This window comes from Cottoperca gobio, chromosome 12 (assembly GCF_900634415.1).
Source record: "Cottoperca gobio chromosome 12, fCotGob3.1, whole genome shotgun sequence".
Classification (NCBI taxonomy): Eukaryota; Metazoa; Chordata; class Actinopteri; order Perciformes; family Bovichtidae; genus Cottoperca; species Cottoperca gobio.
Window position 1 is genome coordinate 374,695 of NC_041366.1, and position 21,949 is coordinate 396,643.

The 21,949-nt window shown below is 40.6% G+C and overlaps 1 protein-coding gene across 3 annotated transcripts in view; it reads right to left on the minus strand.

Annotated features, from left to right (window-relative positions):
- Positions 1–21,658, minus strand: part of pam (peptidylglycine alpha-amidating monooxygenase) — a 48,785-nt gene extending 27,127 nt beyond the window's left edge. The window contains exons 1-12 of one of the 3 annotated variants that reach the window (XM_029445247.1): positions 21,541–21,658; positions 20,610–20,667; positions 20,007–20,094; positions 17,076–17,167; positions 16,030–16,113; positions 14,108–14,156; positions 13,835–13,902; positions 8,918–8,998; positions 8,754–8,830; positions 5,964–6,067; positions 4,775–4,968; positions 1,055–1,114 (exon numbers count right to left, since the gene is read on the minus strand). In XM_029445247.1, coding sequence (XP_029301107.1) covers positions 1,055–1,114; positions 4,775–4,968; positions 5,964–6,067; positions 8,754–8,830; positions 8,918–8,998; positions 13,835–13,902; positions 14,108–14,156; positions 16,030–16,113; positions 17,076–17,167; positions 20,007–20,094; positions 20,610–20,667; positions 21,541–21,564 — 979 coding nt within the window. In that variant the 5' untranslated portion in view covers positions 21,565–21,658. Of the gene's footprint in view, positions 1–1,054; positions 1,115–4,774; positions 4,969–5,963; positions 6,068–8,753; positions 8,831–8,917; positions 8,999–10,845; positions 11,854–13,834; positions 13,903–14,107; positions 14,157–16,029; positions 16,114–17,075; positions 17,168–20,006; positions 20,095–20,609; positions 20,668–21,540 lie in introns of those variants that run through there. The other 2 variants (XM_029445249.1, XM_029445248.1) reach the window with 2 other exon arrangements.
- Positions 21,659–21,949: the final 291 nt, after the last annotated feature.

Consider the following 21,949-nt stretch of genomic DNA (forward strand, 5'->3'; position numbering starts at 1 on the left):
ATTTTCTGACCTTTAATAAGCAAAGATGTCCAGGCGGACATTTTGAGGTTTAGGTGTTAAAGGGTTAAAACACATGTCACCCATTTAGACACACATTCATACAAAGGCTACAAGGTGCGATTAACACACACACACACACACACACACACACACACACACACACACACACACACACACACACACACACACACACACACACACACACACACACACACACACACACACACTGTTAGCTGTACCATCGAGATTCAGTTCAGTATCTTGCCCAAGGACACTTGGTGATGTAATTACACCATCTGGATGAGTGAATCACAAAAAGACCTAAACGACGTGCTAGCTTGGGTAGACGAGCACCTTCAAAGTTAATCTGCTGTTCTACTCACATTCACTCTTACACCAACCAGGTTGGTGGCAAGAGAAGATGAAGGGGAGGAACCGCCAATGGCATCCCCTTGTGAAGAACATGCTCCATCCTTTGCAGGACCTAAATAGGTTCCCCCTTGGTTATGCCTTCTAAACTTATTGATCACGAGACACCAAAATGTCCAAATTCTCTGTACTTTTCCACTAAAATTCAGTATTTTACTATTTTTTCCCGAAGGCACTTTTAGGTGGGCCATTTTAGGTGCTTCAATTGCTTTCCAGACTAGTTTGGTGTATTGCACTCTGTTTAATCTACAGTAAACCTATTCATAGCAAATTCTGAAGTCTGTATTGTTTTTAAAGCAGCAGTAGAAACCAGACAGACCCAGTGATCTTGGACTAATTCCTATTATAATTTCACTCTAAATGAGCATTTTAAACTGTATCTGTCACAATGACAGGAACTTATTTTGTGCCACAAAAAACTTAAATTCTGAATGTAGAAATCTGGTTGTTCACTAGTAAATGACTATAAAGAATGGCTAACATGAGGGGAATATCAGACTGAAAAATACAATTCAGGATGATTATCAGGCAGGAGTTTTTTCTTGGTACAAAACCAACTGTGTTCAAAGTCCAGGAGGGTGAATAATTGTTCAACCTTGCGTAAAATAGTAGTCCTTGAACTCACCCTGATCCAGAACTTGCTGTGCTTTTTTCATCTCCAACAGCAATCTGTTATCTTGGTGATCTTTGGGGAAAAACAAAGGTTAGGTTTGAAAAATGTAAACAAGACAATCTGACATGGATACACGTTTTAAAAGCCAGTGACCCTTAAATTAGAATACATCCACTTTATATCCAACAAACAAAATACAAAACAAATAACTGGTCATCTATCACACCCCACAATGAACTGAACCCCATCTCCATCCGCGGCAAGACAGTTGAACAGATTATCCATCCATCGTCTACCGCTTATCCGGGGTCAGGTCGCGGGGACAGCAGCTCCAGTAGGGAACTCCAAACTTCCCTTTTCCGGGCCACATCCACCAGCTCTGACTGGGGGATCCCGAGGCGTTCGCAGGCCAGTGTGGAGATATAATCTCTCCACCAAGTCCTTGGTCTTCCCCAGGGTCTCCTCCCAGCTGGACGTGCCTGGAACACCTCCCTAGGGAGGCGCCCAGGTGGCATCCTTACGAGATGCCCGAACCACCTCAACTGGCTCCTTTCAACGCAAAGGAGCAGCGGCTCTACTCAGAGTCTCTCACGGATGACTGAGCTTCTCACCCTATCTCTAAGGGAGACAGTCTGAGAAAACCCATTTTGGCCACTTGTACCCACAATCTCGTTTTTTCGGTCATGACCCAGCCTTCATGAGGGTAGGAATGAAAATCGCCCGGTAGATCGAGAGCTTTGCCTTCTGGCTCAGCTCTCATTTCTTCACAACAATGCAGTAAATATCGCCCCCGCTGTTCCGATTCTCCGGACAATCTCTCACTCCTCTCATTCGCGAACAAGACCCCGAGGTACTTGAACTCCTTCACTTGTGGTAAGGACTCATTCCCTACCCAGAGTAGGCAATGAGAGCCATGGCCTCAGATTTCGAGGTGCTGATCCCAACCACTTCACACTTGGCTGCGAACCGATCCAGTGACTGCTGAAGGTCACAGACCGATGATGCGGTCAGGACCACATCATCTGCAAAAAGCAGCGATGAGATCCTCAGGCCACTGAACTGCAACCCTTCTCCTCCACGACTACGCCTCGATATCCTGTCCATGAAAATCACAAAACAGGATTGGTGATAAAGCACAGCCCTGGCGAAGGCCAACATCCACTGGGAACGAGTCCGACTTACTGCCGAGTATCCGGACACAACTCTCGCTTTGGGCGTACAGGGATTGGATGGCCCTCAGAAGTGACCCCCTCACCCCATACTCCCGCAGCACCTCCCACAGTATCACCCGGGGGACCCGGTCATATGCCTTCTCCAGATCCACAAAACACATGTAGACCGGTTGGGCTCACTCGCAGGCCCCGTCCAGGATCCTTGCGAGAGTGAAGAGTTGGTCTGTTGTTCCGCAGCCAGGACAGAATCCGCAGTGTTCCTCCTCAATCCGAGGTTCGACTATCGGAAGAACCCTCCTTTCCAGCACCTTGGAGTAGACTTTAACAGTGAGGCTGAGAAGTGCGATACCCCTGTAGTTGGCACACACTCTCTGGTCCCCCTTTTTAAATAGGGGAACCACCACCCCGGTCTGCCACCCCCTAGGCCAGTGGTTCTCAATCTTTTTTGGGCCAGCGCCTCCCTGTCCATTATCCAGGTCCCTTACCGCCCCCCCATCAAATAGAAATGTAGGCTAATTGTCTCCCCTGAATTTTAATGTTGATTATTATTCTGTTTGTTTTATTCTGATTATTATTCTTAGTATTTATTATTTATATTACATATTGTTTATATTAATTTAGTATTTAAATTCTTATAATATTTTTCTTATTATTAGGCTGTTATATTATGTTATTAAAAAAACTCAAATTCTGAGATTGAAGTTACATAACATTTCTAAATAATAATAAATATTAATAAAATATATTATTAAAAAATGTTTTGTTGTTGTTGTTTTTACCTTCAATTGCCCTAATACGCCATGTACCCAGGGAGCAAACAAAGCCATTTTATTCAGGAGTGTTAAACAAATGCAACGGTAAGAAGATTAAGATTCGGTGTCATAGACTGCAGCCAATCAGAAACAGGTCAGACATTCAAACTGTAATTGGTGTTAAACACAACAGTCTCAGAAATGCGAAACAATTTGCATTCTTAAGTGTTCCAACGGAAAACGAACAACCAACAAAGAAACAAGTCTGAAATTCAGTTTATTTAGCGCCAAATCACAAGTCACTTTTCACATTGAACAGGTGCTCTTTTATTAAATAAACTAAACGCTTATCTTATTTATCTAATTTATGTGCACGTTTCTGTCTCTACTGCGTTGCTTTGCGCATTCACATTCTCTCATCTGCTCTGTTTTGCGAACACCTCCAGTCAGAGAGGAAAGGAGAGGAGAGAACTGCAAAGTTCAAAAAAGGCAAAAATCATACTCATTATTATAAATGGATTGACGTCGACCCCAACGTTCAGAAACTCAGGGAATAATATCCACGTTTTTTTTAAAAAGGCACACAGCCTGAATCAGCACCAGTGATGCAGATGTTAGCTCTGCTAATGTTAGCTCTGCAGATGTTAGCTCTGCTGCTACGAGCAGCCAGAGTGCAGCTCATCTGCTGCTGGTCCAAGTCCCGACCAGAGCGTTAGTGCTTCACCATTAATTCTGATTAGTTTTATTCATGGTGTAACATTAATGCTTTCGAGCAGTGGCGGCTGACGGCAAAATAAAAATAAAAGTCTAAAAACACACAACGTTAACTTTATCCAAACACACTCGTCCTTTCAGTCCATTTTCATGCTGTAATGATGCTCAGGGAAATTGACGATGGTCCTCCATCAGCTTCCAGCCCTACCTCTACCATAGAGGTTAGTTGGATTCAGGAGTTCCTCAAAGTGCTCCTTCCACCGCCTGATAACCTTCTCAGTTGAAGTAAACAGGGACCCACCCTTGCTGTACACAGCTTGGATGGTTCCCCGATTACCCCTCCTGAGGTGCCGGACGGTTTTTCAAAGAGGTGTGAGTTGAAGATCTCCCGGACAGGGGCTTCCTCCAGACGTTCCCAATTCACCCGCACTACCCGTTTGGGCTTACCAGGTCTGTCCAGAGTCTTCCCCCACCCCTTGATCCAACTCACCACCAGATGGTGATCAGTTGACAGCTCCGCCCCTCTTTTCACCTGAGTGTCCAAAACATGCGGCCTCAGATCAGATCAGATGATACGATCACAAAAGCAATCATTGACCCCATAACCCGTGGGCGTAGGCAGTCGACCCTCTCGTCCACCGGGGTGAACTCCAACGTAGCGGCGCTCAGCCGGGGACTTGTGAGTTTATATTTAAAAGCTGGTGAGGTGAACCTAATAACATGCTCATTATAGTAAGGATCTGCTGGAATTTATCAGGGAAGCCCAATACCTTAATTAGGGTCTGACAACCTATCCTGACTTATCTTTCCCCAACTGACAAAACCTTGGCGACACCAAACTAGAGCATCATTTAATAGCCCCAACAGGAAAAAGGGTATGGCTGACACATATGCTGTGTGTGATATGATTGTGGCATCAGCGATACAACTTTTTGTTTCCCTTTCTTCAGATTGTAAAAGAAAACTCGATAAATAAAAGTATTAAAAATATAGAAATGCTAAATTGAACAAATATGGGTTAGAGTTATGCAATAAACAATATATATAATATAATATATATAAACAAACATAAACAATATTTTATGCATTTGTACCTGTTGAGTGTCTCATATGCGTCATAGAGTTCATATGACCTGGACTGACAGCGATGGGAATGTTGGCCTCAGCTGGAATAAGCTGAAACAGCTGTTTGGAGCCAGACTCCATACAGTTCATGTAGGGGATGGCATGTTTGCGGTCCATGTAGTACATTATATAGAAGTTGCACATTTCATCATCAGAAGTACCACTGCAGACAAATCAGAAAAGTACCTGGGGATAAATATATCACTGTACTATACTTAACAATGCAGGAGCGCTGCTATATCTGCATCATTAAGACCTGCCCAATAGGTTATCACACTGACTCCTGCCCGTCCTTTCCCTTTAGGGAACCTGACCATAAATTGGCAAAGTTCATTGACAATTAAGCACGGACATGTTTATTTTATAACTTTTAAATGTTGCGCTCCGTACATACCTTATTCACAATTCTTAATCAAACAAATTTAAGTGATGCTCATCAGAATGTTTAGTTATGTTTATGTTAAAGTGATATTGATCAATACACCATTATCACATTGTTTACTTTAAGATCTTTATTGTTCTCAAAAATCTGGTCAGGCTATAGCTACATGCCTCTACATGTGTGATGATCTCTGAGCCCCTTATTCATTTCAATAAGAAGATGATACATTGAAGAACAGCACACATTCCTGTAGATGACGTTGTGACGTGGACATTTAAAAGGTACAATCATAACATGATAACTTTCCTGAGTTGTAAAATGTTGACTATAATATTTTAAACATCTGTGCAGTGAGTTGGTGCCTGATAAGTATTTAATCATTATCTCATGATAACTGAAACAACACACACCCAAGTAGATTGTTGCATTCCTTTTAACTGTTTTTGGTCTGAATGCCTGGTTATACTGTAATGCTTTCTTCTTCTCTAAGTGCACACATTATGTACAGTATACAGTTGTAACACTGCATGAAAAATCAGACCCCAAGTGTAAAGAAACACACTGTATGGTAGGGGAGAACAGACCATGACTGGAATAAAGCCACAGTGCCTGTCTATGATAAATACCTGTGGGCTATATTTCAATACAGTTACATCTACTATTCAGGTAATCAAATAGAACCTATAAGAAACCACAACAACTGTAAAGGTACTTTTGAGTGATAGGTAAGCTACAATGTAGTGGAGAAATGCATTGGGTTATAGAACCAAACTCACCCAATATACGTTTTGGAGGTTCTGCCCTCCCCAGTAAACACACATCTGCCTGCAATGGTGTCACCATACTTCACATTGACATCCTTGTTAGCAGGATAGAAAGCCTGGGGAGAAAACACATTCACTGATGAGCAATGAATAAACAGCACTTCAATTTCAAAACTGGAGCGATTAATGTATTCCTTGTTGGATTCAGATATATTAGTTCAAATCGCCATTTAACCTAGTAAAAATTAACTCCTAAAAGAAATGGGGAAAACTTGGACAACCTTATAGACAATAATATATATTCTGATTGTTGCCCCTGCCTTTGTAAAGCTCATATTTATGTCATCACATATTGCATGAGATCACATTTAACCTTGGAATCAAACTGGTATGTAAGATATATTAAATAGCAGTATTATCAGAATCATGAACTTATTGTTATTCTTCTCCATCTTACAGTGTGTCTACACAGGAGGCTTTTTAGCCTTGATTTTAGTTCTGTTCTATTTTATAAGTTTATATATATATATATATATATATTTTATAAGTATATATTCTACTTATTCCTGCATTTTACTTGCACCATGATGACACAAAATTCTAACATGGTGAAAATGTACGTAAAATATGGGTCTTGCTCATGGGTGTTCCAAAATGGCTCAATGCCTGCGTTACACCTACATGTATGACATTTGGTAGGTATATATAACATGTGGAGACAAACAAAAAAGTCTATAGGAGGTATATCGTAAACCCAACAGAAAGTTGGCCATTTAGATTTTTACAGCGTTTTGAGGGCGCTGTACTTTATCGAACTCCTTCTAGAGAATTAATCAGATCGACTTTACATTTGGTCAGTACCATCTCAAGATCCTGACGATGAAAAGTTATTAAAATCGTCACTTTTCACTGAACGCCCTTGCCGTGATGTTGCGGCCATTTTGGGCAATTTGTTGTAACTTCAGCATACATTCTCCAATCTTCTCCGAATGTCTCATGCTGCATAAGAGGCCCGAAGACATCTGACTCATAGTAAGAGCACCACCTACAGCCAACAGGAAGTTCAAGTTTGCGAACTTTCATGAACTACTCCTCGCAGTTTAGGCAGATCCTTCTGAAATTAGTTCATAAAAGCCTTAAGATTTGGATGATGCCTCATAGTGAAATGTGTACGTTTTTGTTGAATGGCTTTGCTCTGGCGGCACGGCAAATTTAGGTGCTTCGCCTTGAGCTCAACAAACTGTTGTAAGTCGACTCTACATGGTCAAATATTTTCAAAAATTCACGTTTGATGAGGGTCCCGACCTGAAGACATCTATGGGCTTATTTCAAATCATAGTCACAGCGCCACCTACTGGCAACAGGAAGTTACAGTTGCTATACTTTGGTACTGCTCTGAGCAGGTTAACTAGATCTCCCTAAGATTCAGCTCAAAGTTAAGAAGACCTTGACAGACTGCAAAGCTTTTGCGTTTTCATGGAACGTCGTTGCCATGAAACAGGGAAGTTGTTTCTTCGGTTCTAGAGATCTAGATCTACAAGCGTGTCTATACAGGAGGCTTTTTAGCCTTGATTTTAGTTCTGTTCTATTTTATAAGTATATATTCTACTTATTCCTGCATTTTACTTGCACCATTTTATTTCTTTAATAGGGTCCGAGCACTGACAGCATCAGGGTGGAAATAATAATAATAATTATCATTATTCTTTTCCACATTGAATCGCTGCTCCAAAACGCGATTAAACTTGACACAAAATTCAAACATGGTGAAAATGTACGTAAAATATGGGTCTTGCACATGGGTGTGCCAAAATGGCTCAACGCCTGCATTTCACCTACATGTATGACATTTGGTAGGTATAGGTACATCTCAATAAATTAGAATATCGTGGAAAATCGGTTTATTTCACTAATTCAATTCAACAAGTGAAACTCATATTATATGGACTCATTACATATAAAGTGAAATATTTCAAGCCTTTATTTGTTTTAATCTTGATGATTACGGCTTACAGCTAATGAAAACCCAAAAATCAGTATCTCAGAAAATTTGAATATCGTGAGAAAGTTCAATATTGTTGACTCACGGTGTCACATTCTAATCAGCTAATGAACTCAAAACACCTGCAAAGGTTTCCTGGTCTCTCAATCTGGTTCAGCAGGCTTTACAATCATGTGGAAGACTGCTGACTTGACAGTTGTCCAGAAGATTGACACTCTCCAGGAGGGAAAACCTCAAAAGGTCATTGCTAAAGAAGCTGGCTGTTCCCAGAGTGCAGTAATTCATGCAAAAGGAGGCCCAACCAAGTACTGAGTGCAGACACATGAACATACTTTTCAGAAGGCCGACATTTCTGTATTAAAAATCCTTTTTTTATTGGTCTTATGTAATATTCTAATTTTCTGAGATACTGATTTTTCATTAGCTGTAAGCCGTAATCATCAAGATTAAAACAAATAAAGGCTTGAAATATTTAACTTTGTGTGTAATGAATCCATATAATATGAGTTTCACCTTTTGAATTGAATTAGTGAAATAAACTAACTTTTCCACGATATTCTAATTTATTGAGATGTCGCTGTATATAACATGTGTCATAGTGCCACCTGCTGGCAACAGGAAGTCAGACTCAAGTGACAAACATCATCCAATTTACTTAAAAATGACATTGGGTGGTCTACACATGATATAGAGAAACATACCGTTTGTTAAGCGTGTGTTCTCTAGCTCCACATAGCGGACACAGGAAGTGCTGCAAGATTCATGTGAGTTTTGAATTGCCTTCTGACGTGATAACATACCTGTGGTAGCTGAGGGGACTGTCTCCCAATCAGGCTCCACTTTCCGTCTCGGATCCTGTAGCCACTGACCACTTTACCTGTAACAAAAACACTTATCCAGGTTACCACTGACACAGATTAAAGTTACTCTAAAACAGATTGTTAAATATATTGGGATGACTCACCAAGGTGGTGTGTATGGGTCCTGAAGGCAAACGGGTAGATGGGATATGAACTGTAATCACAGGCGATGTCTGCATTTGTAACTAACAAAGAAAAATAGAGGGATGTAAATGTAGGTCCAATCTGTTATCACCGTACAGCCCCATTTCTGTCTCTTCTGTCATTTTATGCATTAAAACAGCAACATTTGAATGTGGACTCAGACACTTTGGGCGATTGATAGGACTGTTAGGGCTGGGTAACGTACCAATTCAATTTTATTTTAAAACTGTCTTAATTAAACATCTTCTTCCGTAGAGCAAAATAAGTCAAAGGTGATTAATAGGAATGCACAAATTTATCAGCTTAACATAGCACAATATTCGCCTTGTTGACTACCATAAGCTAATAATAATTATAATAATAATAATAAGATGATATTCGCCGATGGCAACGGCCGATGTTTACCTGTTGTGCCACAGTAATTTTGTGCTGGCTAAATATTGTTTGTTATTTGCTGTCGGACTCAGACAAAGCCGGCATACCCAGCTGCTGATTCGGAGAAGAAACCATTAGCTGGAGATGACTGATGATGTATTGTTCTTTTAAGCAAGCAATGTGTTTGGGTTGCATGCCTGTCACTATGTCACTGTTTGTAATTGTGGGAGTGTGTGCATGCCTGTGTGGAGGTGTGTGTGTGTGTGTGTGTGTGTGTGTGTGTGTGTGTGTGTGTGTGTGTGTGTGTGTGTGTGTGCGTGCGTGTGCGTGCATCACTGGGCCTGGGTGGTGATTAAAATACAGACTCATGCCGTTTGTTTGGACACAGCATGTCGGACAGACCTTCCTGCATTAGCCTTCTCAGCGTCTAGTTGTTTTCTTTTGATAGTCGCTATAACATTGTCAATAAAAAATATAATCATGGAGTTACACACCTCAGATGCTTTAATGGATTAGTTCCTGTGAGTAAAATGAATGTAGCATTGAGGGAAAGCACACAACCTACGGTATGTGTAGCTCAGTTTGTTCATGTTATGTTTACCCCGCTATATATTGTGGTCGTAGTACAGCTTATTGTTGCATCTGTTGTTTGTATTGAACCTAAAAGTGGAATGTGGATTATTGATTGATGCGGACGTAGATCGATGTGGATATTTGTATGGTGCTCCTGAAGTTTTATTGTGGTGCACTACTGGTTGCCGTCAATATGAGTTGAACAAAGGCTGCTTTAACTGATAGAAATATAAATATAAAGAAGGAAATCTAAAATCAATAAAATAAAAAAGGTGTCCTCAGCTGAATGAATGAGCCCATGAAAAATGACAATATGTCTTACAAGTGCAAACTCAGCTGGGTGTTTTGATGTAATTGCAGGAAGATGCAATTATGTTGCTTGAGTTATTGACGCTTTTAATACTGCACAAGGAAAAACAGAAACAAAATGTGTGATTCTCAAATACCAATAAATATGGATGGTCACTACAGCATTGCTCTACCTCTAAAGAAACGGGACTTGAGCATGCCTGATAACTGTGTTTGACTGTGCTTTATCATTCCAGGGTACATCATTGAATGCAAAACTGCTGCAAGCACCCAATCTCACCAGTCTCCTTGATTAGAGAGTCATAACCAGGTTCAGAAAGGAACCTGTTGTTTTGATGCCAGACATTGCATCTATGTTCCATCAAATCAAATCTAATTTATTTATATAGCCCAATATCACAAATGACACATTTGTCTCAGTGGGCTTTACAGACTGTACAGGATACGACCCTCTGTCCTTAGACCCTCGCCCCGTACAAGGAAAAACTTCCTAAAAGAAACCCTACAAATAAAGGGAGAAAATGGAAGAAACCTCAGGGAGAGACTGAGGAGGGATCCCTCTCCCAGGACTGACAGACGTGCATTAGATGACTTTTTCCATCAGTTGCATGTGCCAGCTGAAGATTCTAACCTGTTAAGGTTTCTCTGGTGGCCCAATGAAGATGTGTCTCAGCGCATGGAGGAGTACAGGATGCTTGTCCATCTCTTGAGAGCAACTTCAGAGCCAAGTTGTTTACATATTTCTCTTTACCCAAGTGTGCTGAGGACAACATGTGGTGGATACAGTTTTGCACAGTTCTAACCTGGACGACTGTCTTGCTTCAGTTGCCTCGAAGTCTCAGTCTGTGGCTCTCTATCATGAGCCTTTAGTGCCAGAGGGGGCTTTCAGCTAAAGAAGTGGATAAGCAACAGTACAAATGTGTTGGCCGCAATACCTCAAGAGGAAAGGGGAAAGGATGTGAAAGAGTTGGATTTGGACTATGGTATATTTCCTGTTGAAAGAGCATTGGCTGTGCAGTGATGTGTTCATTCAGAGCATTTAAATTCAAGATGGTGATTCAAGATCAACCCCTGACTTGTAAAGGGATCCTGTCTATGGTCAGTTCAATTTATAACCCACTGAGAGTCCTGGTTCCAGTGGTCCTAAAGGCTAAACAAATCTTACAGGATATGTGCAGGCAAGGCTTTGTGTAGGACACAAAATAAAATGGATCCAGAAGCTCCACCTACTGAAGGACGTCAAAGTCAGGAGATGCTTTAAGCCTGCAGGCTTTGGAAATGTGACTTCTTCTTAGTTACACCACTTTGCAGACGCAAGTGAGGCAGGGTATAAAAAAGGTACCTGCTTGCTGTGCACAACACCAAGGTGGAGCCGTGCAGTTTCTTTGTAATGGGAAAGGCCAGGGTGGCTCCTTTAAAGCCAATTACTTTTCCACGACTGGAACTAACGGCAGCTGTGATGGCAGCACACAGGACTGATGCTGGATTCTGTTTTCTGGACTGACAGCACCTCAGTGATAAAATACACCAAGAATGAGACATCGAGATTTCAAGATTTTGTGGGCAACAGGGTTTCAGATATTCTGAAAATATCTCATGGACAAGCCACATATACAAGCTTAATCCAGTGCTTGAAGTTGGTGGACAGTTTAGTAGCATAAATGTTCCTTTTCGTTTATTTCGTTTATTTACAAAGAGTGAGAACAATGAGTCCGTAAACTTTACGGACTCATTGTTCTCACTCTTTGTTTGGACACAGCGTGTCGGATAGACCTCCCTGCATGAGCCCTCTCAGTGACTAATTGTTGTCTTTTGACAATATTTTAGAATTTCCCAATCTGTGCACTGTTTCTTTGGGCTTTTCTTGCCTTACAGTGGTATATTGATAGGAAAGGGAGCAAAAGAGAGGGGACAACATGCAGCAAAGGACCAGCCTTAGTACTGTACATAGGGCATCTGCTCGAGCTCAACACAAACAGCAGAACAAGAACCTTGCTCTAAAACAGGGGTGTCAAACTCATTTTAGTTCAGGGGCCACATACAGCAAAATTTGATCTCAAGTGGGCCGGACCAGTAAAATCAGAGCATAATAACCTATAAATAACGACAACTCCAAATTGTTCCCTTCGTTTTAGTGCAAGAAAGTACATTCTTAAAATGTTCAAATTTAATGAACTATCCTTTTTACTAAATATTATCAACAGCCTGAAATTTCTTAAGAAAAGAAGGTGCAATTTCAACAATAGTGTGCCTCATTTTATCATTTACACATGTGCATTACAACTTATAGATCACATTGTATCTACAAAGGCACAAAACATTTCGTCACAGGTATCTGGAACAGTATTTTACTTTATGATCAAAACAACTAATTTTTACACTTTGCAAAGTCATCCCGTGGGCCAGATTGGACCCTTTGGCGGGCCGGTTTTGGCCCCCGGGCCGCATGTTTGACACCCCTGCTCTAAAAGCTTTTATTCCTTCCTTCCTTTCTTCTTACCTTCCTTGCATGCCAGAAAGGAAAGGAAGGAAGAAAGGAAAGAAAAGGAGGAAGAAAGGAAGGATGCAGGGAAAGTAGGAAGGAATGAAGGAAGGAAAGAAGGAAGGAAGGATGTGGGGAAAGTAGGAAGGAAGGAAGGAAGGAAGAAAATAATGAAAGGAAGAAAAGGAAAGAGGAAAGCAGGGATAAAAAAGGAAAGAAGAAAAAAGGGAGCAATGAGGGAAGGAAGAGCAGAAAGAAGAAGATAAGAAGGAAGAAAAGATGGATGGGAGCAAGAGAGGAAAGGAGGGAAGAAGGGAGCAAGGGGAGGGGAGAGGGAAGGAACAATAAAGAAAGATAGAAAGAAAGAAAGGAAGAAAGGAAGCGATCAAGGAAAGAAAGGAGGGATGGAAGGAAGGAGAAAGAAAGGAAAGAAGGATGGAAGGGAGCAAGAAAGGAAGCCTTCCTCATTACCTTCAAACCTCCTTTTCTTCCTTCATCCTTTCTTCTCTTCTTCCTCCTTACCTCCCTTCCTCCTTCTCTTCCTTCCTAGCTCCCTTCCTTCTATCCATCCTCATTTCCTTCCTTGCTGCCTTCATTCTTTCTTCTGTTCTTCATTTCCTTCCTTCCTTTCCAAGGAAATGAGGAAGGAGGGAAGGAAGGAAGAAAATAACTAAAGGAGGAAGGTCAGGAACAAGAAAGGAAGAAAGGGAAGAAGGAAAGGAGGAAGAAAAACTTCAGAGCATTTTCAATTTAAACCAACTCCAAACAAAATGTCCTCTGTTTAATCAAAGTATTACATTCTGCTATGTAAAGGGGATTATTGAAGAGACTTTTCAGTTTTGCTTCTTATTAAAAATGATGACAGAACGGTAGCATTATTGTACGGATGGAAATGCATCCATTCTAACTCCTTTAATAAACAATAAAGTGACAGGAGTAATGGAGACACATTACATTGTACTGTGTGTTATTGATGTTGTGGTCTCATTGAAACATGCATCTGTCCTAATGCTCAACAGAAGTGTTTCAGGTCTTCCTGAAGCTAAAACTGACATAATCTGCCACTGACATCATCTGCCACTGGCAGCATGTTTGGGGTTGTGCATATTTACTTTAGGAAAAAAGACACCAAACATACCTATTTTTCCAGGAAGGATAACTGTGTCCACAGACATAAGCAGGTATATTCCAGCAATGAATGGCTGCCTTTGAGGAAGACACAAAGAGTCATAGTCAGAGGCTATGAGGCTTTAAAGTGTTGCTTACATTTGCTCTCACTTTTCCCCTGACATTTCCTTCTGGTCCAGTCTATATGTACATTCTTCCTGGTCCTCCAGAGAAAACACACACTTTATTGAGTCAGAGGGAAAGTATTCAGCAGAAAAGTTGATGCTTTTAATTAAATACTTACGGTTTGGATGTCATTCTTAAGGTAAGTCCTGAGCAATCTCTATGATGGTCTGCAGAACAAACAAAAAAAATATTTTTTGGTTTTAATTAAATCTTTAAACTTTTTTAAATCACAATTTTCATTCAAAGGTTGTTTCTCATGTGAATGAGCACTCTCTCTCAACCCAAGTGGTGGAAGCGGATGGCCGCCCACCAAGAGCCGGGTTCTGCTTGAGCTTTCTTCCTGTTAAAAGGGAGTTTATTCTTGTATCTGTCGCTATTGGTGGGAACTGTTGGGTAAATATTATTTAGAGTACGGTCTAGACCTGCTCAATATGAAAAGTGCCCTGAGATAACTTCTCTTATGATTTGGCGTTATATGAACAAAAATGAATTGAATTATAATCACTAAATTGGCATATAGTGGTGCTTGGTTCAGCAAATTATCATTCTAGCATGTACTACTTCGCATTTAACATAAAGTACAACTGAGGCTGATGGGGAGGTTAAGAAGAACAACCTGACAGCAGTACTGTGCTTTATCGATTTCAAAAAGGCATTTGACTTGATACACAGAGGCGTGATGATGAAGATACTCAAGACCTACGGTGTCCCTTCCAATTTACTCCGGGCCATAGGGACCATGTATAAGGGTACAGGACGAAAGGTGGTAAACCCAGATGGCAACAGTGAAGAGTTTGACATCCTGACTGGGGTGTTGCAAGGGGACACCCTTGCCCCCTTCCTCTTCATCATAGTCCTAGACTATGCGCTCAGGAAGGCCATCAGTGGACGGGAGCTAGAACTCGGCCTCACAATAACACCTAAGAGGTCGAGACGACACCCCGCTCTAGTCCTAACGGACCTGGACTATGCAGTCTACTCTCTGACCGCGTAGAGCGAGCACAAGAACTCCTGGGCAGAGTGGAGACAGAGTGCGCCAAGGTTGGCCTTCAGCTAAATTAAAAGAAAACTGAGTTCATAACATATAACATCCCCCCGGACCATCCACCTCTAAAAACAACAGGAGGCACTCCTCTAGATGGGTGCTACACGAGAATGCTGCGCGTGGTACTTGGCATCAACAAGGATGAGCATGTCACCAACACGCACTTGTATGGGGGGGGGACACTAAGGGTGGGTGAGAAAACAGCGGTCAGGACAATGAGGCTGGCAGGTCACTGCTAGAGACACCAAGAACTGCCAGCCAGCAAACTTGTGCTGTGGGAGCCAACACACGGGCACCGATCACGAGGGCGTCCCGCAATAACATATGTGGATGTACTCAGGAAAGATGCGGGAGCAGAAAATACTGGCGAGCTAGCCAGATGCATGGAAGAACTGGATGACTGGAAGCACCGATGGAGGGCCCGTCTGAGGACGACCTAGTACTCAGGCAAACATCAATGTCTGCACAACATTTTGTGCCTACACATCCGGTAGATGTTGCAATATTTCAGAATAAAGGTGAAAACTTTGATCTGCTAGTGGTGCAGGAGGACAGAGGATCACCAAGGTCACCAAGATCCATCCTCTGGGCAGCACTGATACCACATTTCATGGAAATCCATCCAATGAGATATTGATTCAGAAAACAGCAGCACACTACTGAGAAATGTAGGTAAACTAGTAACGCTATTTGTAACACCGTTACGCCCAACACTGCTCGTCAGATGTGAGTGACAGTAAAACTGTTTGTCCTGTGCCTCCTGCTTTGTTTCTTCTTCTTCTTCAGCATGGATGCTAACTATATTTCAATATATTAGAATATCAGAAATAGGGGAAAAGGGTTTAACTACATCTCAACATTTTATATGCGAGCTGACTGATTATTTACTAAGCAGTGAAAGCTTTTGCTGTAGTACTTGGAATTATTTTTACACTTTTAGATGCAACCGATAACATAAATAACATCTATGCAACAATGTCAGTACTAGGACTCACCTCTGAAAGCACTGACATCTCCATAATGGATCTGCAGCACAAAGTGAGACATTCCGGAATTTCTTCCAACTTTAAAACCAACATCTGATGAGACAAAAGAGTGAAAAACAGGTTAGAGAAAGACATGTAGATGTAAACCACTGAGGGGAAAAAGATATATAACTTAACATAAAACCAATACGTGACCTACAGGATCTTTCTTCACCTGGGATTTTCAGTGGAACTACTTTCTACTTAAGAAATAGTCTCGATAAAAAGTGTGAGCAGTAAGGTCTGTGGATTATGAAGAGTGAAAGGGACACGGTTTCTGGTAGACGTGCTGCTTTTCAATAATGTAAGCACCACTAAATTCATTCCATTTACCTCCATTGTAGTGGAGAGGAGGGGCAATGATCAGAGACAGATATAGGTATGCAAACTCATTAAAAATGTATTTGCTTTTGCAACTGCTTAGATATGCGGTTTATAAATTGATTTCACAACCACTACAACTAAAATACAAATTGTTACGAGATCATTTCAATACAGTTTCTGTCGTTTGCAGTAAACATGGCTCTTACCCCCTTCTCAAGCAACATAATTAGGCAACAGGTGTTCTGTTTTACTAGCTACATCATAAATTACGTAGGTCCATTTTATTCATATCACAACTGGCAGGCGACTGTTTACTGTGCTGGTGCTGATGATGCCACCTACTGGTCTCCCTGCACGCCCTCACAGAACACGCGTACACGAGCAGGTTGCAGTGTTTTTTCCATCATGTTATATATCCTCCGAAAAATCTAATTAAAAAAAAAAGGGCCTTTGTTCCCTTTTCATCAGATCTGCTCAGATCCAACAGTTTTGGATTCAAAACTGCACATTTTGAAACAAATCGACCGATATCAGCTCAGTTCTTCGTATTTGTCAGCAGATAAGTAACAAGAATTGCCATTACAGATATGCCAAATTAGGTTTGAGTTTAATTAGAAACACTTAACACTTATTTAATTACAACTTGAGGTCAATTAAAAAATATGACTTTTAGTAATAGTGAACCAACATACCTTTGGGCAATTTAGTAGGTGGGGCATTCCGAGCCCAGGCATACATGATGGATGCCTCATCCTCACAAGTGCCTTGTACACTGCCACAGTCCCTACAGAGTGAAACACCTCCATTAACACCACTTTGAATGAAGCGATGGGAAAACAAGGTGAATGACACCCTAACACCTGCAGCCACTTCTATATCAAAGAACTGGCACACACATTCAGGGAAGAAATATGAAATGTCTGTGAAGATTCATCCAGATCATGGTCAAGAGCAACTTGACTTGATTGAGATTATTGTTGTTGTGTACTGAGTAGCTAAAAGCAGAGGAGCACAGTTAAAATCCCTTATCATTCATATATGGAAGTGAAATGGACTATTTGAAACTGGACACTCTTGGCTGTTGGCCTATTGTGGATGTTTTTTGCAGCATTTCTTTGCCTACCATTGACACATCATCACCTTATAAAGTGGATATGGGAATGTGCACATTGAGCATGTGGAGTCATGTAGGTCCAGTCTTTAACTCTCTGGATGCTCACTTAGTTCACCAGCAGTCTCTAACTGTGTCTGTCTGCGCTTTGGTTTATCAGAGCATTTTCTCTAAAAACAATTGTCTGTTGCTGCTGGAAAAGAGCTTAATGAGACAAAATCTCACAGCCATGCCCACTTCCTAGTGTCTCATGTGCTTGTCTGTATGTCTCTCAAATGCAGTTTAATTCAAAAGTTGTATTGGCATGAAAGTTTAAAAAAAGAACTTTAGCATCAAAGTAAAAATTGTTAAAATAATTAGACAATACACAAAAAACGGTACATTAGCAATAAAACAACACAGATAACATACAGTATATAATATACAATCATCCACATATACAGTATGTTTATGCTGCATGTCCCTGTCCTAGCATCTGTTGCTTTGCACTGGCATCTCTCTCTGAGGTTTGGGATTAACAAATGAAATTCCACTCTGATATTATATTTGTCACATTTGAAGAGGAAGTGCCTGTCTGTCTCTACTTCACCTGTCGTGCTGTGACCACAGACTCTTTCATCTCTTGCTATCCAGGACTTGTTGAGGCTTCCTTTCTCTCTGGATAGACTGTGGTCACAGAGTCTGCTTTGTATCTCCAACAGCAAAGAGATTCTCTGCCAATTTATATTCATGGTTTAGTGCCAGATAGCAAATATGTTTGTTTTGACTTGTGGTTTGATTTGGCCAATGTTCCAGACAGGCATCTTTTGTTAATTCAATCATTTGGTTTACTCTGATGGTCTGAGGTTACAGTATTGGGTGTTATTTGATCAGTCTGTCTCAGGGCCTGCACTACTAGCTAGCTGCATCACAACAGTTCTCTGTAGTTTTTTCACCTCTGTATCATCCACCAAACACTCAGAAGGGACTCTTTTGTGGTTTCAGTTCTTGGGTTTGTAGTTCCTGACCTCTCAGTGTGTCTTGGGGGATCAATTTGAGATGTAAACACAATTAGAGTTAGTAGAAGGAGTTATTTTTGTAATGTTAATTATCAGTGGGTAGCAGTGGGAAGCCTGTTCCATCTACTGTAGTCCTGATGACAGAGTGGACCCCATACTTAACTACCATAAAGGGTGATTGGTTAGATCACATTGTCAAATATTAAACTCCAATTTCGAATTGGTCTAATTATAATTGCCTAAAATGCTTTGCACGCTTTTTTTTTAATTCACTCCCAAACCAAAGTGACCCGAGGCCTTGCACCAACAGGGCGTATGCCTGGTCTTCAGCTAAATCGGTCGTAACTTGGCCTTCTAAGCACATCTGGTAGCACCATCTGTGCAGAAACCTTCTTTTCACTAAGACCAAGTGTAAATCCTACGCCTAGTTAGAAACAGGCGTAAAGAGTCGGAACAGTTATTTGTCGTCTCCTCATGACCGCAGCCAGCTGTGAGGTCCCCGAGGTCTGCACCTCGCTAATTATTTCTCAAAAAACTCACCGTTTCTCTGCATCTGAATGATGGGAAAGCTCTTTAAACTGACTAAGGTGGTGAAGGTGGAGTGGCAGTATAGTCATTGCGGCCATTTCACACACAAAAATAATATGAAAACTAAATATAATATATGTACAGTATTAGAAAAATATTGACGATCTGTTCTGCAATTCTGTAATGCTATTTGATGTCATCTTGGATTTCTACAACCAAACCACCCTCTACTCTGGATGAAATATTGAGCGGAATGTTTTTTTTCATCACCTCTCCTTCCAACACACCTGCCAGCAATCTGTTCATCCCCCTCAAGTAAATCCACCTTCTCCCACAGCTATGTCAGCCCGCCCACACGTCCTACCTAGTCTGCCTTCCACCATTGCCCCTCTGCTGTCCACTCCACCTCCATTCCCTGTGGCCCTACAATAAATCTTCTGAACTTTGCATACCTCTCTGTGTCAGTGTATTTTGTTTGAGTCCACCTAGTTACATCATAACAGTAAAGATTTTACAAAGCTCCCTCGAGCTGAGGGGACCTGCAGAGGTGGTGATAATGATCCGTCACATTACACAGTCAATATAAAAACATGAGTGCAGTTTTAATAAAAACTGAAATATGATTTTCACATAAATCACATGATAACAAATTGCATCAGTCAAAAGGCTGTGAACAGCATATCCATCTGTGTCAGCAGTCCAACTTATACTGACAACTATTCTTTACACGCTTACATTTTTAGTTTGAAGAGGAAATGACGGAGCAGTGATGATTCTGAACTCCAGTGAGTTTGAGTCATACTGGAAGTTATTTTACCAGCTTTGAAATGGTTTATTTAACTGCTGGTGACACACCGCTAATAAAATAAAAACAATGCAATCCCTGCCAGTATCTGCTTTTGGGTGTACTGTGAATATCGCTGTGATTCCTAATGATAATGGATCAGTCTCTATAACACTGTCCCTGTGCTGAAATGGGATATTACCAGTAGCTGCTGGTAGACACAGGAGTCTGGCAGCCAAACAGCAGCATGTGATGAACTGTGTCCATACTGGCATGAGGGATGAAGTCCACTAAGGAAGAAAAGCACTGTGGTTAATTCTCCATGACCGTTTGTGTCAACTTGACTTGCTGTCTGAGCTGATTCAGACAGACAGGGCTGCATGTACAGAGTTCACAGGGACAAAACACATTTTGTAGGCCTTCAGTGTGCAAACAGAGTGACGTAGACAATATCCCACAATCTCTCCGTACTTTGCCGTGTCAGTCTGACTCTGTGTCATTACCAGAGTCAGACTGAAGAAAGGGATAAAGAAAATCACCTACATCCCAAAAACATGTTTAATAAAATCTAAAATACAAATCAATATTGTGAGTTTACATTGCAGATTGTTTAAATGTGTGATCTGCTTAAACTTGTCAATGACTTTGAACATATCTGATTTAAAAAATCTGGATACAACAGTTACTACTGCTACTAGGACTTCTGCTAGTATGTGTAGTTACCAATGATGTTTTCTTTTAGAGCAGGGCTTCATACTGTATGTTGTCTGTAAACTAAAACATATTCTCAAGAAGATATACTCACCAATATATGCATCTTGACTAGTTGGCACAGAAAATGCTGTGCACAGGTAAGTGTCCGACTAAAACATTAGAGAAAATAATGATGATATTTGTTACTGAAAAATTGAGAACAGGATAACTTTATGATGCATTCATTTTAGGATGAAGCCTTAAGTAAAAAGAACGAAACTAAATAGGGTTACGTGTACAGTTTATGCATGTCATGTTGGCTGGTGAGCATTCAGCACAACAAACTCTGATAGATCCTGATAGTTCCTGATCCCGGGCCCCAGGAGAAGTTCATACAGTAACAGATAATGGATGTCTTCCTTAGTCACCATTCATCGCATTGGTTCCCAAATCTGACTGAATAATGGTGTCAACAACTTGGCATCTATCAGGTTAGCAAAAACCTTTTCTACGTCTTCGGTTGTACCCCAGACCTCAAACTGTGACCTGGCTCATTACACTCAGTAACAGCACTAGTGCTTCATGTGCTAAACTCAAAGATACAAAAGATTGTAAAATGCAAAGTGTCTCTTCACATTTCTTTTGGTAAGTGAAACTAAAGGAGGACAAACAAGTGAGCCAAAAAACAATCATCTGCATAAAGCTTGATTCAGTTTCACAAGAGATAATGATAAGTAGATAAGTCTGGAATAAATAATTATGTATCAGATGACATCATTAAATGTCGTGTTTTGTCCAACCAGAAGTCTAAACCCCGGAATAAAACCAGCAAACAGAGGCTGGAACCCGTGAATATCTGGCTTTGTTGCTTAAAAATACCTTTGGATTAATAAATGATCAAGATATTTGCATATTAACATTCTATGGATTAACTTTCGCTGAATTCATTGATTAAAGCGTTCAGCTCTACTGATGAGTATACTCTTGAAGTGAAAGGATGCAGACCCTTCACTCAGTAGTTTGTTTCAGAGAATCAGGCTCACCCCAGTTGGGACAACACCAGGCATCCGAATATCCACAGAAAAGTTGTGAGAGTTTGTTAAGACCTGCTGCCTTGTCCTGGACACACAGTCGCTGGGATCTGACAAAACATGTTCCTGAGACCTTGAGGAGGAACAAAGAACAATGTGGTTTACTTCTTTCTTTACAACAGGACACTCAATTAGTGATGGTAGAGTCAAGCTACACTTCAACACAACAAACCCATTAATATGATTATATGTAATATATATATATATATATATATATATATATATATATATATATATATATATATATATATATATATATATATATATATATATATATATATATATATATATATATATATATATATATATATATATATATATATGTATATATATATATATGTATATATATATATATATATAT